Source organism: Thamnophis sirtalis, unplaced genomic scaffold, assembly GCF_051295495.1.
Source record: "Thamnophis sirtalis isolate CommonGarterSnake01/CBP01778 unplaced genomic scaffold, rThaSir2_p1.2 scaffold_13, whole genome shotgun sequence".
Lineage (NCBI taxonomy): Eukaryota > Metazoa > Chordata > Lepidosauria > Squamata > Natricidae > Thamnophis > Thamnophis sirtalis.
In genome coordinates this window covers 14,006,576-14,024,490 of record NW_028261393.1, presented here as the reverse complement: position 1 = coordinate 14,024,490, position 17,915 = coordinate 14,006,576, and the positions used below count along the sequence as shown (strand labels likewise).

General features: G+C 46.0%; 1 protein-coding gene across 6 annotated transcripts in view; it reads right to left on the bottom strand.

Moving 5' to 3' along the window:
- PUM1 (pumilio RNA binding family member 1) overlaps positions 1-17,915 on the bottom strand; it is a 70,738-nt gene that overhangs the window by 48,699 nt on the left and 4,124 nt on the right. For all 6 annotated transcript variants that reach the window (XM_087727676.1, XM_087727678.1, XM_087727679.1 and 3 more), the window contains exon 2: positions 13,608-13,981. In XM_087727676.1, coding sequence (XP_087583802.1) covers positions 13,608-13,970 — 363 coding nt within the window. In that variant the 5' untranslated portion in view covers positions 13,971-13,981. The remainder of the gene's footprint in view (positions 1-13,607; positions 13,982-17,915) is intronic.

Here is a 17,915-nt window from a genome sequence, read left to right as displayed (position 1 = left end):
TTGTTAAGTGAATCTGGCTCCCCCACTGACTTTGCTTGTCAGAAGGTCGCAAAAGGGGATCACGTGACCTCCAGACTCTCTGCAGCTCTCAAAAATATGAACCAGTTGCCAAGTGTCTGAATTTTGATCACGTGATCATGGGGAAGCTGCAAAGATTGTAACTGAAAAACAGTTGTAAGTGTTATGGCCAGCCAGCAGAGCTGGCAGCAGATTCAGACAGTGAAGAAGTTGGGGAGGAACATGGGCCAGTCCTGGAGTTTGTGGAAGGCTCTGATGAGGGCTCTGTGTCGGAAGCAGAGAGGGGACCAGAGCTGGATGCCAGTTATCAGCTGCCTTCAGAGTCAGACATCAGTGAGGCAGATGAACAGCTGGAGCCTGTTCCCAGTGTGCGCACGCGCAGAGTTGCCAGACGAAGGGAACAGCTAAGGAACAAGGGTCGATTTGGGAGTAAGGCCACAGGTGGACGATGAAGGGCCCCTCCCAGAGGAAATAAAAGAGGAGCGAAAGGGGAGGGGAGTTTGCAGGAGACAATTGGTTCAATTAATTGGTTTGTGACTCTCCAAGGCTCCTTGCCAAGTTTTGCAGATATCGGCCTGTCAGGTGTCCAAGCCAGAGAAGGTCTGTGATTGTGAATTCTCCGGTCAAAGACTTTGTGGATGTGAATGAGCAGAATTCACAGTAAGTTAAGAAAAGGGGTTTTTGTCAGGACAAGAAGTTTGCTTCATGCTCTCTGGAAGCCTCGGGCAGAACAGTAAGTCACTTTTTTCATTGCCACTGTCTTTGAATGGTCACTAAATGAACTGCTGTAACTCGAGGACTAGCTGTATGTTCTATCCCTGAATAGGGCTAGTGATAGTATCCAATTTTGTGGATTACAGTCCCCATATTCCAATCAAAGAGACCTGAGAGATAATTCCCAAATCAACCTCAAACAATTCTACCCTTTCTACAGAAAAACAGCTGCAGTGTCCTTTTGGGATGAACAACAGAGGGGAAAAAGAGGCTTAAGCAGAACCACAGCAAACAGGACAGGAGGCTTCCCATCCATCTTCTGTGTGCTTCATTGCCAAATCTAGTTCTACTTAAGAGTATTTTTTTTAAAAAAAAACTGACATGTAAAATATGATTCATTGTTTTCCTCTTTCCTTTGTCAAGGGGCTGCTAAATTGTATTAGCACAAACTTGCTCATTTATTTTACATTGCTAGTGCTAATCAAAATATTATCATTCTTGCTTTGAGATTAGTACTAAATAATTGGGGCAAAATTATGTTATCCGTATTACAGCTTAAGCCTTTGCTGTACTATTTTTTTAAAAAAAAACACTACCAGAATATATAACTTTCTGAAGTCAAAAATGAAAGAAATCAAAATTGGTAATGTTTCAAATTTATGCCGGGCCATTCAACTTTTCTAAACTTTTAAGAGGATTTTGAAAAACCAAAACCAACCCTCAAATCAATTGTAGTACATGTCCAATTTTATATGGTAAATCTTATGTGCAAAGAACTAGTATATAATCTTCAGACTGCTGATTTCAGCAATGGTCACTGGAGGTTTTTATTAACTGATTAAGCCCCCAGCTATACAATTAGATAGAACACTTGTTGAAGGCTCGTATGATTGATCATTAATTAAAAGAATATTACAGTTGCAAACATTAAGATCAACCAAACCAAAAGTCTTTAAAAACGTAAAACACTGCTTATGAAAGCTGGAAATTACTAAACTGTTGGATGGCAACAGTTAAATATCTGCCAAAAAGAGAATTAGGAAACCACAAAAAAAGCTGGAAAAAATTATTTGGTTTTGTGTGAAAAGCCAAAACGTGTGTCTCATAAACTTTTCCAAGAAAAACCAGAGACAAGGAGACAAATAATGAGAAGAAGAAAATACTGTAAATTAAAAATTAACAAAGCTCAAATCCTGCCTCCAAATCCACTAATTTTCTACCAGACAATTGAAAAACATTCTTAGAAAAGATCCCTAAAGCACTGGGATAATCAGTTGACTTTGTGCCCGTTTACTGATTCTTGGGCTTGTTAATTTTTATACCATGTCTATTTGGGGGATCGAGAGTTTCTGATAAAGACACCACAGCCTTATTCGTACAGATCTTGGGCCAAGCTCTCTCTCTCTCTCAGCTCAACCCACTTCACAGGGTTGTTGTTCTGGGGAAAATAGGAGGAGGGCAGCATGTTGGGTATGTCTGCCTCTTTAACTTATTTGTAAAAAATAATAAAGTGTATATTATATATAATATAATAAATGTAAATATGCCGTAACTGTCTCAGGCCTAGGTTATCCACTGTAACTGTCTCCTAACAGCTTTTCCTGACCACTCTCCCTGTCCAGGATCCTAGTACAGTTAGGTCTCTACCTGCGATTACAACTGAGCCCAAAATTTCTGTTGTTAAGTGAGAATTTGTTAAGCGAGTTTTGCCCCATCTTCTTGCCACAGTTGTTAAATGAATCACTAGGGTTGATAAGTTAGTGAGCCGGCTGCTGTTCAATGAACTTGGAAGGTCACAAAAGTTGATCGCGTGACCTTGGGACACAGCAGCGGTCATAAACATGAACCAGTGGCCAAGCATACGAATTTTTGATCACATGATCATGGGCCTGTTGCAAAAGTCGTAACAGTGAAACACTTGTCATACAAATTACAGTGCCGTTGTAACTTTGAACGATCCCTAAATGAACTGTTGTTAAGTCGAGGACTATCTGTACAGAGCAGTGAAATTTTGACTCTGTTGGACCTTCCAGCATCACTTTCACAATTTCCTGGTTCTTGTGTTTACAGCCCTCCAATCACATAATCCTATGTCTTCCTTTATGTTTTGGTTCCTCATGCCACTGTCACTGTCTTCAGAATCTGGGTCTTTAAGGGCCATGATCCTGTAACTCTGCAACCAACCCCTTTCCCGCTGTGGAAATACGATGGTTTGAAATCATTTTTCTATGAGTTCATTAGTGAATTGGTGTAGGTTCTGGTTGTTTCACCCTAATTGCATTTACCAGAAAGACGTAGGTTGCATCTGTTTTAAATATATTCACCCCCTACCCTAGAGTAGTTTAAAAAATCACCATGTGGTTATTTTATTACAAATGAAGGCAAGTAAATAAGCTTATTTTATTATTTATTAATATGGTTGCATTGCATTGCTGCATTGTTTTGTTGGCTCTTTGTGTATTCATATTTGTTCAATAGTTTCCGGGTTTATTTTATTGGATTAATTTTCAATTACTCTTTTCTACCATATGTTGGTAAAGGCATTTATTAAAATCCTTACCCTTGTCCTCTTTATTGTCCCGCCTATGCTGACAGGATGTAGAAAATTTTCTTGTGTTAAGTTTTGTAAGCTTAACAGCATCTTTCCCAATCTTGTGTCTTTCAGGAATGCTAACCCATAATTCCCATATTAATTCCCATCAATATGGGTAATTGCTGAATGAGTAAGAGCTCCAGACCTTTTGTTTAGATTCCAGTGTCCTTCCACAATCAATTGGATTTAACTGACTTGATATACATAGGGCTGCATTATGAAACTTCTTTAAAAAAAAACCATTTTCCTTCCACAGTAAATCTATGCTCCAGATTTATCCTCATCTAAATTATGGCACAGCTATCAGACACTAAATAAAAACTGGTTTAGGAACAAAACAATTGTCTATCCCTAACAAGGTATAGAATTACTTTACACATCAAAAGCATTTTCAGAAGGACCATCTTAAAAAATTTAATTCCCATATTCTATACACAATGCACCCAGATAAAATAGCTGATGACATATGAAATCTTAAATTGTTTAAATTTGTGTACTGTCCGAGGATGCACAAAAAAATAATACAGGCTTTAAATAAGTAACAGTTTGATATATACATTTCCACATCAAGCTTTTTTTTTAAAAAAAAAATTGTATTTTTCATGAAAAAGTAAGTGTGTTTCATAAACACTTGCAACCTTTTTCTGTTTCTAACCCAGAGGAAAGGAAACATGGGGGCACCTTGATACTGCTGTGAAACTCATTGAATTTGGTACTCAATGCATTCTGATGCGAAATTTCCCCCCAGTACCTAATGCACAAGCTAGAAAGGACGTTGGTCTTACCTGAACGTCTATTTTCTGATGGGAGGAGGGAATGGTCACACGTGGGGTCTTATCACAACCTGATTGGTCCAAGGCTGAGAGGAAATCTATAAATACCGGTGCCTGTCCATTGCTAGCCCAGATTCTCGAACATGAACGGTACAACTGAAAAACAAGAAACAACACAACAAACCCCGGGAAACACCCCCCGGGCCCTCCCCTTGGCCCCAACAGACAGAACTCAGGGCGGGTTGTGACCATTCCCTCCTCCCATCAGAAAATAGACGTTCAGGTAAGACCAACGTCCTTTTTCCAGAATGGGAGGAGGGAATGGTCACACGTGGGACATACCCAAGCTAAAGTCCCAGGGAGGGAGAACAGGAACTCTAGGAACCAAGGGGAGCCTCAGCTGCCACCCCCTGTAGGACCCTACGACCGAAGGATGCGTCCGCTGACGCGAAAGCATCCAGACGATAATGCCGGATGAACGAGGTTGGAGTGGCCCAGGTAGCCGCCCGGCAGATGTCTTCAAACGGGGCCCTCGTGGCCCACGCTGCCGAGGTTGCCGCGCTCCTTGTAGAGTGCGCCGTGACACCTGATGGAACCGGCCGCCCTGAGGCCACGTAGGCCTCCGAGATGGCCTGACGCAGCCAACGGCCGATGGTAGCCGAGGACACCTTCGAACCCAGAGCCCCAGGTAGGAAGGAGACGAACAAGGCCTCCGACTTGCGGAAATCCTTGGTCCGCCGGAGGTAGATCCGCAAGGCACGGCGGACATCCAGACGATGCCAAAGACGCTCCCTGTCAGTAGACGGACTCGGGCAGAAGTCAGGCAGGACGATCTCCTGAGCCCTGTGAAAGGGGGTATTTACTTTGGGGACGAATGCCGGGTCAAGGCGAAGGACCACTCTGTCCTGGTGAAAATGACAGAGGTCGTCCTTACAAGACAGGGCGCCCAGCTCGGATATACGCCGGGCGGAAGTGATGGCCACCAGGAAGACCACCTTCAGCGATAAGAAGCGCAAGTGCACCGAGCGGAGAGGTTCAAACGGAGCTCCCGTTAAGGCCTTGAGGACAAGCGGCAGATCCCACGTGGGGAACCTATGAACGGGGGGAGGCCTGAGATTTGCCGCCCCCTTGAGGAACAGCTTGACCAGAGGAGACTGGGAAAGAGAAGAAGATCCCGCCCCCCCCAAGACCGAGGACAGAGCCGCCACTTGGCGACGCAAGGTGTTTTGCGATAGCCCGTCCTCCAGGCCCTTCTGAAGGAAATCCAAGACGTTGGGGATGGTGGCTCTGACGGGAGAGATGCCCTTGGGGGAGCACCAGCGGACGAACGCTGCCCAGGTGGAGTTATAAATGCGGGTCGTTGAGGGACGACGGGCCGCCTCGATGGTGCGAATGACCCCGGAAGACAGATGAGCCCCCCTTAGAAGCCGCCGTTCAAGAGCCAAACGGTCAGCTGAAGCCACTGAGGCTCTGGGTGAATCAGGGCCCCCTGCCGTAAGACCACCTCCCCCTGCGGAATCCTCCACGGGGAAGTCACTGACAGCTGAATCAGGTCTGCAAACCAGGGTCTCCTGGGCCAAAACGGGGCCACCAGAATGACCAGGGCCCTTTCCGTCACCACCTTCCTGACGGTCCCCGGGATGAGTGGAATGGGGGGAAAGGCATAGAGAAGGCCCGGGGGCCACCGGCTCCTGAGGGCATCCGTGCCCTCTGCCGAGCTGGATTGGAAACGGGTGAAGAAACGCGGGAGTTGTGTGTTCTCGGGAGACGCAAACAGGTCCACCCGGGGGGACCCGAACCGACGACAGATCTCCCGGAACAGCGACGGGTGGAGTTGCCACTCGCCGTTGTCCAGAGTTGCTCGACTGAGCCAGTCCGCCTGGACGTTGGAGAGACCCGAGATGTGCTCCGCCACCAGGGATTGTAAGTGTTTCTCCGCCCACGACCCCAATCGCAGAGCCTCCAGCCAGAGGGCTCTCGAGTGGGTCCCGCCCTGACGATTGATGTGCGCCTTGGTGGCCACATTGTCCGTCAGGAGGAGAACGTGGCTCCCTTCCACCGAGGAGCGAAAGTGACTCAGAGCCAGACGCGCGGCCTTCAGTTCCAGCCAATTGATGTTGTGACGGAGGTCCGAGGCCGTCCATCTGCCCTGAGCCATCCGAGAGCCCACCAGGGCCCCCCACCCGAACAGACTCGCGTCCGTGGTGACGGTCACCCTGTTCGGCTCCCAGAACAGACACCCCCGCTGGATGGCCGGGGAGAGCCACCACACCAGGGATGCACGGACTCCCGTCGAGATGCGGAGAGTCCGAAGGGAATTGCTCATTCGTCCCCTCTGATAGGGGATAAGCTCCCATTGAAGGGGCCGAAGATGGAGTCTGGCCCACGGGACAATCCCTATGCAAGAGACCATCTTGCCCAATAACTGCGACAGAGAGAGGATGGAAACGGAGCGCTTTGTGCGAACGCTCTCTGCCAGCCGACGAAGGCTGACCTGCCTCTCCTGAGACAGACGCACCTCCCCCAACTTGGAATCTATGACTGTCCCCAGATGCAGAATGCGAGTGGAGGGAGTGAGATGGCTCTTTTCGAAGTTTACCGAGAACCCCAGGGCCTGGAGGCTTCGAATGGTAATCTGAAGATCTGAAACGGCCTGAGACAGGGAGCCCGCCTGAAGCAAGACATCGTCTAAATAACATTGGAGGCGGACCGGGACCGATCTCAGATGGGCCGCCAGAGCCGCCAGGACCTTTGTGAAGGTCCTCGGGGCCGAGGCCAGGCCGAAGGGAAGAGCCCTGTACTGGTAATGGTGGGGCCCGTGGGAGAACCTCAAGAACCGGCGATGAGCGGGCAGGATGGGGATATGAAGATAGGCCTCCGTGAGATCCACGGAGGCCAGGAAATCGCCTTTCCTGATGCCCTGAAGGATGGACTTGAGCGATGACATTTTGAACCGCCTGTAGACCAGAAACCTGTTCAGGCGCTTGAGGTCTAGAATTGCTCTCCAACCCCCCGTGCTCTTCGGGACCACGAAGAGATTTGAGTAGTGGCCCCGGCCCCGTTCCCCTGCGGGAACCGCCTCCACCGCATGGATTTCGAGGAGGTGGGCGATCGCCTGACTCATCAGGCGGCGGCGCTCTCGACTCCGGGATGGAGGGAACGACCGAAAGAGATTTGGAGGAGTGGAGAGAAATTCTAACCTGAGCCCGTAACGAACCGTGGCTCGAACCCAGGCGTCCGACGTGATGTCGTCCCACCGGTCCGCATAAAGAGCGAGGCGGCCGCCGATGGGATGACTCGGGTTCGAGTCACTTCCCCCTGCGGAAGGGACGGCCGCCTCCCCCCCGAAAGGGCCGCCGAGCCTGGCCCTGGAAACGGCTCCTGTCCTGGAAGGGCTGCCCCAAGAAATGCCTGTCAGAAGAGAAAGAAGAGAAGCGCTGGTTATAGCCGAAGTTAGGGGCCCTATACCGTTGCCTACGGAAGGGACGTGACTTGTTCTCGGCCTTCTTAGCCGTGGAGGGTAGGACCTTCTTCTTGTCCTTATCCTCCACGAGGATGCGAGTAAGGGCCTCCCCGAAGAGATCGGGCCCCTTGAAGGGGGCAGCCGCCAAATCCCATTTGGCTTTGTTGTCCATTTGCCAATGGCGCAACCACAGGAGCCTACGGGAGGTGACCGAGGTGGCCAGGGCGCTAGAAGCAAACTTGACCGTGTCCAAGGTCGCGTCAGCTGAGAACTGACACGCCGCCAGAATCTTGACCAGATCCTGATGGATCCGGTCCTCCTGTATGGGAATGCGTGCCTGCAGCTTCTTGAGCCACATGACCGTGGCACGATTAAAGTAGGAAGCCGAGGCCGCCGCCTTAATGGCCCACGCTGTGGCATTGAAGTTCTTCCGCAAAGTAAGCTCTGCGCGCTTATCCTCCGGCTTCATCTTATCTGCCGCATCGCCCGACACCACCGGGGAGGAGGACACCAATGCGGCCACAGGGGTGTCAACCGTCGGGAGCTGAACGGCCTGAGCAAAGGTTTGCTCCATGTTATAATGCCGACGGTCGGTACTACCTGGAGAAGAGAAAGTGGAAGGTTTAGCCCACTGGTCGGTCAGAACCTCTAGGAACAAGGGAGGGGCAGGGATCTCTTCCTTGTTGGTGGCCGTGGCAGAGAACATGACCATGTCGGGATCCCTTGGGGGGGGCACAGAGGGATCCCCAGTTCCGACCTTGGTGGTGTGCCTCGCCTTATCCAAGAGAACTTTAAACAAGGCGGGCATAAATAGGACCTTAGAAGAAGGTTCCTCCGAAACAGTGGTATTCTCATCATCTGAGAATCCCATCTCCTGGGGTAACTCCCCCCCACCCAGGAAGGAAGCCTCACTGATCATGGAAGGGGAGGAAGCCCGAAACTGAGCCCTGTTCAGCCCCCCATGCCTAGAGTAAAGGGAGCCTTTGTCCCGCTGGGCAATGCCCCGAGTGATGGCTGCCGAAATAAGCCTCTTAATCCCTTCAGGGAGATTATCCAGATCCTCCACATCCCCATAAGTAGAAGCAGGGCCCTGAGGAGCCAACCTTTGGGGGGAACAGGGGCCTCTGGACGTGCCCTCCAGAGGATCATCTATGGGGGATGGAGAACGCCCCCTCCTGGAGAAGGCCTGCGACCTACCAGGGGAGCTGCATGAAGAAGCCGGGCTAAAACCTCTAAGTAGAGACCTTTCTGAAATGGGCCTAACAGGGGACCTGGATCTGTCCCTAGATAAAGGCTTGGAGGACTGGGCCTGCCTTTCTGCCCTGGCAAAGGTCCTTTCCAGCGCCCTATGGCGAGCTGCCTCATCCCTAGAGACAGAACTGGAGGGGCGCCTTGAAGAAAGGGATCTCTGAGGGGGAGCCCCCCTCCCCACCTCCTGATCCAGGGCCTCCTCACTCCCAGTAGGGCCTGCCCCTTGCCCCTGGGGAATCTCCGCTCCCTCGTCCATGCCCCACTCACGTGTCCGACGAAAGGAGCAGGAATCGGCCTCCAAAGTCCCACCTGAGACCAGGGCCTGAAGCCTGTGGGGAGACCTAGGCTCAAGGCCTCTCACTAGGCCGCACTAGGCCCGTCAATAAAGGCAAGGCCTCACGCACGTGGCAGCCTCCAGAATGGCCACCGGAACTCCGTGCGCGGGAGAAAGGGCTGGAAATAATCACCAGCAGCCCAGCCAGGCCTTTTCTAGCCGGCTTCACTTTAAATTGAGCAGGGAGAGCCGCTCTCCCCCCCCTGCTCTGTCTCCCCGGCAACACAAACAAAGGAAGCCTGCAGCGAGGGGCCCCCTGTGGAGCGATCTGCACGCTGGAGCCTCGAGGCTTAAGTTTCTCTTTCACTTTCCTGCTGCAAAAACACAGCCTGTTCAAGTAGTTTGAACGAAGCAGTTAGAATGCTGCAAAAAAACGGCCTCTTCAAGTAGTTTGAACGAAGCAGTTTGAATGCTGCAAAAAAACAGCCCCTTCAAGTAGTTTGAACGAAGCAGTTTGAATGGAACCGCACCCCCGCACCCGGGGACGGGCAAAGGTTCCTGGCCTGCGGGGGGGAGACTAGTGCCCCACTGGGCCCTCCCCCAGCCGCCCGAGGCAGAGATCTGTCCCTTGGGGCCGCAGCAGATCAATTTAGAATTTAAATTTAAAGTGCCCAATTAGCCAAATAGGAATCAGACTGAATAGAACTCACCCAAAAGGAGAAAACAAACAGAACCTATCCAACTACTCTACAGCTTGGACCAGGCTGAGAGAATCTGGGTTAGCAATGGACAGGCACCGGTATTTATAGATTTCCTCTCAGCCTTGGACCAATCAGGTTGTGATAAGACCCCACGTGTGACCATTCCCTCCTCCCATTCTGGAAAACTTGTCAGCGATGGCTGCTTTGTGATTCACTACCCGATTCCTTACGCAGAAAATCTGTGTGATACTCGGTTTTTTAGTACTCGTCATGCCTCAATTTACGTTGAGTAACGAGGTATCACTGTATGGTACAATTCAGGAAGTAGACATTTCATCTATAATGGATTCCTACATTTTACGTATCAAATCAGCACCTGAGCTTTGTTTCATTCAGAAGCACAACCAAATGCTATAAGACAGGGGTCAGCAAACTGCGGCTCTGGAGCCGCATGTGGCTCTTTCCTCCCTCTGCTGCGGCTCCATCACCGGTCGGCACCACAGTTTTGAGAAGAGCTTCCAGTGGGAGAGGGAGAGAGAGAAGCACAGTGCGCCAGGAGAAGACTCTATGGCAAGGGGAGGGTTTTCTAGTTATCTCCACAATTGATAGGGCTTTCGGTTATGATAGGTAGAGGAAAAAGTACATCGTACTAGGAGGAGGCACTATGGTGTGGGAACTGAACTTCCGGTCAGCTCCAGAACTGAAAAGGGGGCTTCCGGTTAGGAACTTTGTGGCTCCCGGTGTTTTCTTTTTTGTGGGAAACGGGTCCAAATGGCTCTTTGAGTATTTAGGTTTGCCAACCCCTGCTGTAAGAATATTTTTAAGAGTTATTAGAAAATCCTGAAAAAGGGCTGGTATGAAAGCCCTCGCATAATCTATAGCCATGATGGCCAACCTATGGCACATGTGCCACAGGTGGCACGCAGAAACCCTCTCTGCGGGCACAACAGCCATTGCCCCACACCAGCTTCAACGATCATATGCACCTGCCTCCCGCCGGCCAGCTGGTCTTCGGGTCTCTAATGCGTATGCGCGGGGGAGGCGCATACAGGGGATGCGTGCATGCATCCATGGGGGCGTGGGGCGTGCATGAGGGGCGCTTGCATTTTGGGGCCTTGCGCAGCACCCCCACGCCCCCTTTGGGTTCCAGGTTGGTGCAGGAGGCCTTCCAGGCCCAAAACAGGGTGCCGGGAGTGGGGGGGCATGCACACATTGCATTATGGGTGCGGGCTTTCGGCACACGACAAAAAGGTTAGTCATCATTGATCTACAGAAAGAATCAGCCTAAGGATAGGAAAGTCCTCCCAAAAGAGGACAGGCAGAAAGGCAGACCACGCAGATTTTGTGACATATACTATTATCTAAACAGTATTGTGCCACATGCTAGATAATAGTTTTATCCCAGCTCATCAAAATTTTGGTTGAGGTCATGCATAAAGGTTTATCCTATTAAGAATCTTGCTAATTCCCAAGCTCTTAAAGAGACAGCAGATTATCTGGTGGCTTTTATCCTTTTTTAGAAAGTGTGTCAGGACTCTCCTCTTTCATCTGCCATTCTCAGCTGCTGCCATGTTAACTTTACCAATCATGTATGAATTTTAATGATGCTTCAGAAACAATTACTTCAGTGTGTTATTTTGTCACTGTCGCTCATATGGAATACATTTTTAAAAAATAACATTGTTTCAAAGCAATGTGCTAATTGAAGTCTTCCATGAGAAGAGCCTCACATGGTAGGAATCGAAGCAGTACAGAAGCCTGGGAAGAAATTATCAAGTTAGCAGTTTGAAATCTGGATATGAAGAGTGAATAAATACCTTTATCTATATCTAATCTCTATCTCTATCTAATCTCTATCTATCTATCTATCTATCTATCTATCTATCTATCTATCTATCTATCTATCTATCTATATCTATATCTATATCTATATCTATATCTATATCTATATCTATATCTATATCTATATCTATATCTATATCTATATCTATCTATCTATCTATCTATCTATCTATCTATCTATCTATCTATCTATCTATATATATATATATATATATATATATACTTAAAGTCACAACCCCTGGTATGCCCAAGTGTGGGAGGAAGGTCACACTTCCACTCTCTGTCACTCTCCCTGCCTGGGAGGCAATAGAGCACAGGTTCGAATCCCAGTAAGGATATGGCTAGCTGATGAGAGCTAAATAGCTTGAAATAGATCTATACTAGTCTTCCTTTATTTATTTATCAGCACAAATAAAAACACAAATATATATATATATATATATATATATATATATATATATATATATATATAGTATTTGTGCTGATAAATAAATAAATGGAGACTAGTATAGATCTATTTCAAGCTATTTAGCTCTCATCAGCTAGCCATACCCTATTTGGGCATACCGGGGGTTGTAAATATATATATATATATATATATATAAAAAATTTCTGCTAGAAAAAAATACTGAGATATCAACTACTACTATTTGATAGACATTCTCAAAAAAATTGCACAATTCATTTTTGTAAGAAGACAGCAATGATTTATTATGCGGTTCCCTTTATGTATAAGATTAAATCTACAGAGTAAATTTCTCAAAACATAGTTACACTTCACAGGTTTTCTTACTCTTTGTCAACTTTTAAAAGGGGGTGACTGGTTCCTAGAAGGACAAAAATGTTAAGAATTGGACATTCAACTCTGATCCAAACTTCGTATTCTTAGAGATTGAACCTGTTCAAGATCCTCATTAGCTTAGGAAGGCTTTAAAAAATATATGTTTAATGAGATTGGTTTCCAATGTTCACTTTTAAACAATCTAGGAATGCCAATATGCTAAAAAAAAAGAACTAAAAGTTGTGAAAATCATTATCTTTAAATTAGCATCAACACATAAAAAATAAACACAGACCCACCCTGTCTTCTAAATCCCCATAACTCCACACAGCCTTCTATATATGAATACAATATAGTGAATTGCTGCACAGCATTCCAAGCACATAGAACAAAGGCATATAGCAGCAGCTATTTCCTGCCTACATTATAAATCACCACGACCACCCCTTCTTCCATTTGGCTCAAAAGAAAAGAGCCTAGTGGAAACACACTCCCATTTCAATGGCTTTTGACAGATGATTCAGGGAAATATAATTACTGAATCCATATAATTTAGTTTCTGAAACAATATACAAAAAGCCCATGCAAAAAAGAAACACTTTGGGTGACCAAATTGCTGTTTTAAATTTAATTTGAAAGATAATTTTTTTAAATTCCCCAGTTATTGGACAAGTAATAAAATTCAGCTTCCTTAAAAAATATTTACTAGCAGCAGCAGGAGGAGAGCGGAGGGAAATGAATGTCAAAGGAATGTTTGGTTTTTAGTTATGCTTCCCCAGTCCCATTAGACATGGGACTGAACAAGCAGCAAACTATAAACATTCCACCAATATAAAACATAAAGCGATTTTGCCAGCGATGCTTTAACAGCTTTCATAAATGTATCAAAAAGATTAAACAATAGCAACACATCTGAAAAGGAAAGAAAAGGATGAGGGAAAGAAGAAAGCACCTGGATACAAAAAGCAAATTAAACAAGCTTAAAACAATGGAATATTCTGATTTGAAATAAAAAGGCATTTGGAATCTCACGTTGCTGCACCCCAAGCAAAAGAATTTCAGTTTGGAAATGCAAGAAGCAAGAGAAGGAAACATGATCAATCAGATACACAGAAATTTCATAACGTTCACTGCATGCAGCCACCATAAGGCCCGCGTAGCTCATTTGTTCAGTTCTGAAATATTTTAACTTTTTACCTGATGTTCAGCATGAATGTTATCCCCAGTAGGCCACCGATGTTTGCTGTTATTATAGCTGCCTCCACCACTTCCGCCTCCCCCAAGCTGCTCACCATGCTGCCTCTGAAAGAAGTAATCCACCATTGCGTCGTCCTGGGAGCGACCTGCAACCCCTATAGATCCGGGAACAGGGCTGGAGTGGGTCCCTGCTGCAAGGGCTTGATTTGCAGCTGGCTGTGCCTGAGCCTGGGACCCTGTTCCAGATGTCAAAACAACAGGCATGTTGGGATTAGCTGTTTCTTGACTGTGCTGTTTCAGGTGGGGGCTGAAAGAGTCCTGCCAGAGCACTGCTTTTCTCTTCAAGACACATGCAACGCTCATTCCACCAGTACCTAAGGAAAGACAAGTTCAAAACACTAATTAAATTGAGTCTCCCATTTCCAAAACTCACAGCTAAATACAGAACAGCCACAGCAAGGAATCCTAAAATAAAGTCCCACCCATATCATTACATTAGCTCAGCGATCTCCAAACTTTTGGGCACCAGGGACCAGTTCCGCGGAGAGAGGTTTTCCCACAGACCGGAGGGGGCGTGGTTTTGTGGGCTGCCTGCATCCTATGGATGGGGTTCACTTGTTTGCGTGGCCTAGTTTCTGGCATGCTGCAGCCCGGTACCAATCCGTGGACCAGGGTTTGGGGTTCCTGCGCGAGCTTACTTTTTCACAGGGCATTCTCAAAAGTGTACCACAGCAAAGATTACTGGATGAATGCATGTATGCCCTAAATTCCTGGATGAAAAATAATTTTGGGTGCTTACACCTACCCTGATTTATCTGAAATGAAATCAAGCTGACATCAGACCAAGACACCATTCTAAGCCATACTGCAACTTTGGGCATACAAATAAATTGGAGTAAAATTCAGAACACACTTGGTTTCTTTTTACATGCGAATCAGACACCGTAATATAAAGCGCATTCACCTGACTACTAAAACAACCCAGGGTTTGTGCCTGGCTTCTAAGAACCAGAATTTTTAAACTACACGTTTTGTATAGAAAATCATGTAGCACATTAAAAAAAATGTTTAATTAAAAATAGGCATAGGTTAAAGTGTTGCATGATATTCCTCCTCCTCCTCCTGTTGGTCCATGAGATAAAGTGATTATACAAATCAAAAACTTTCTCCAATTTGCATATGCACCATTAACACTGGTATGGTAAAGAAGTGTGTATTTTCAAGACTAAGTCATCCCTGGATTTTCATGACAAACAGAGCAAATAAAGGAACACAATTATTAACTAGATTTCAGAGTATTCACATTTCAATGTAATTTAAATAAGGTTAATATATTTATAGTCATTTCTCCCTTTTACATTAGAAATTGCAATTTTTTTTAAAAAGGAGGGTGGTTCTCTCCATCAGAGGAAAAAATATTTGAAGAGGTGCAGGGGGAAACAAGTGAACTGATTCCACAAATCAGCACTCACACAGCTCAAATTTAAAAGGAATTCTTAGTTTCCCTACATTCGGAAGCGCCACAGATAATGTATTCCCCTTACACACCCCTCACTACTTCACAGTGGTATCAGCAGCAGCTTTTCATTTTAAGTAAGATATAATTCCCAGTTTAGTTGGAATTCAAGAAAAATGTGATTGTGGGTCATTTTCGTTAACAAGATTTAAAGTGCAATTTAAGGAAGAAAATGTGGTTTCTTTAAAACTGGAAGTAAATCTTCCCCTTTGGATGCAAAAAGAATAATAGAAGCATGCAAAGGATTCAAACACGTGTGAGGATAAAGAGATTAAATGATATAGTATTCACTAAGCAAAAGTGCTAAAGGTGTATGTATGAAACGGTCATTACTCCTGTTTCCATACACTAATACTTTATATACATCTATCATCTCAAAGAGAGGGGGGAAAAGAGACAATTCAGTATGCTATGGATTGCAACTTAACATATATTTGGATACCAACATTACAAAGCTTTCAGTAACAATGATTTATTGGTTCCACCACAAAACCACGGTAGACTAAAGCGCGTGTGACTAAAGTGCGGTGACAAAACCGCACCGTCAAAACCGCGCGACAACAGCGCGACAACAGAAGCGCGCTGTAACATAACACTAAAAATAACCCTAAACCTAACCCTAACCCTAAACCTACTCTAAACCTAACCCTAAACCTTACCTTAAGTTAAATCGCGCTTCTGTCGGCGCGCTGTTGTGGGCGCGCTTTTGACATCGCGGTTTTAGCGCCGCGGTGTTGTCAGCGCGCTTTTGACGTTCGCGGTTATGTCGTGCCATGGATTTATTAACAAAGTATTGTCAAATGAAAGTATTTACTTAAATAAAATTATTTCAATCTGCATTCATGAAGTATAATTGATTTTTTTTTTGTTGTTAGTTGGAGCTACAGCTCCAAAACAATGGATTTTTCTTTCTCAAGTTTACAGTTTAAAATTGCTGCCCATCCTACAGTGATGGCAAAGTTGTTGCATTATAATTGACATTTTTTTTTTAATTAACAGATAAATGAAGTACATATGTTGGCTTTCTACTCTTCAGGCTAGCTTAAAAAGGAAAAATGTGTTTCAATGTAATGAAACAATGAAAAAAAAAGTAACAAAGCCACAAGGCAGATAGCGCAATCTCTAAATTTAGACACTCGCTGAAATCAGAACTACTGTACTCTAATCAGTTTTTTGAAGCATAGCCAGCCAAATTGTCCTTGGGAAGGAAAGCCACAAAGTACTTCTACTACAGGCCTACAACTGATATAGTGAAGAATGAGGGCGAGGGAGTTTCCTAAGCAGAGCAAAGGGGGGAAATTTGGAAAGCATACGGAGAAATTCTATTTCTTAAAATTATTTGGTAAATGAGTAACTGTAAATAAATCATGCAAGCAGCATGTATACTATTAATCAAATAAGAGAGCTGTCCTTATTTTGTTCAAGTGAATTGTTCCTCTGAAACATAGTTGAACTTCAGGATATTCCACTGAGCTAAGTAAGGCGTGCATTGCAACATACAGTTTCGAGGCCCAGGCGTCTGAGCGTTTTCCAGAAGATGGCTCTGTGCTTGGTCTGATGAGCCACAGGAGAGCTGCAATCAACAGACCTCTCATGATTTCGATAACATCTGGGGAAGCATCTTCACACCCCATAAGATGCCACAATTCTTGCACTGTATAGGGATATTACAATGGAATGGCATACCTTTCTGGTTTTATAAAGTAGCTGTCACCAACGGGTGGTTGGTGAGAAAATTTTAGTGGTCCTCAGAAAAATTATTTGCATTTTTTATTTTGCACTAAATCAGGGATCCTCAAATTACAGCCCCTAGACCGGATACGTGAAGTGAACATGTGTGTTGCTGCAGAGAGTCTCCCCCTTCTGGGTCTTTTTGTGTGGGTCGGAGGGGAACAGAAATTTCAACTTGGGATCTGTTTCAGCCTCCTGGTGTGGGACTTTAGGTGAAGGCTGGAGGGAAGTGCTGCTGGTGGTGAAGAGCCGGAGGGCCTTGTTCCAGTGGGACTGCATCATGGCCTGAAATTGGCTGACGATCTCAGCCCGCTAAGCCTCCAGGCGCCGGTATCGGGCCTTGCACTCCCGCAGGTTTTTCCTCTGCTTAGAAAGCCTATGCTCATAGTCCTCGGTGAGGTGCTTCTGCTCAGCCTCCTTCTCAGTCAGATACAATTTGAACTGAGCCAGCTGTTTTGCCAACTCTTTCTTGTGGTGGCTACTTGGCTCCATCAACTGCTTCCTATTGGGGCCCTAAGGAGCCTGGTTGGGCAGGCAAGAAGTGGCTGAGTGGGGAGGGGCAAGTAGAGGCCAGTGAGGCACCCCTCAACGTGAGTCAAGTTGGCCATGCCCACCCAGTCACATGACCACTTAGCCTCACCCATCCAGCCAGTCATTAGGCAGGTCACATCAGTGGTCCATGAGATTTAAATTATGAATTTAGTGGTCCCTGAGGTCCAAAAGGTTGGGGGGCCCTGTTCTAAAGGACATATCAATGAAATGCACTCTGAGAAACACAGGGAGATTTAGGCAATCCATAGTAGACAGAGTGACTATATGAGACATTCAGAATCCATGGCAGCTTATCTTACACACCAGCTCCTACTCAACAATAGTGTGAGAGGATCATTGCCTTTCCACTCTGTTAAGTTTCCTAAATCCATCAAGTTGCATGAAATGGTCTTCGGGCTGATTCATCAGAATTATTCTTTTCTTATATAATAGAGGGAATCGTACAGTTGCATATCACTGGCAGGATTATCAAAAATCGTCATCCCTCCCCAATAATCTATTGGTCCATT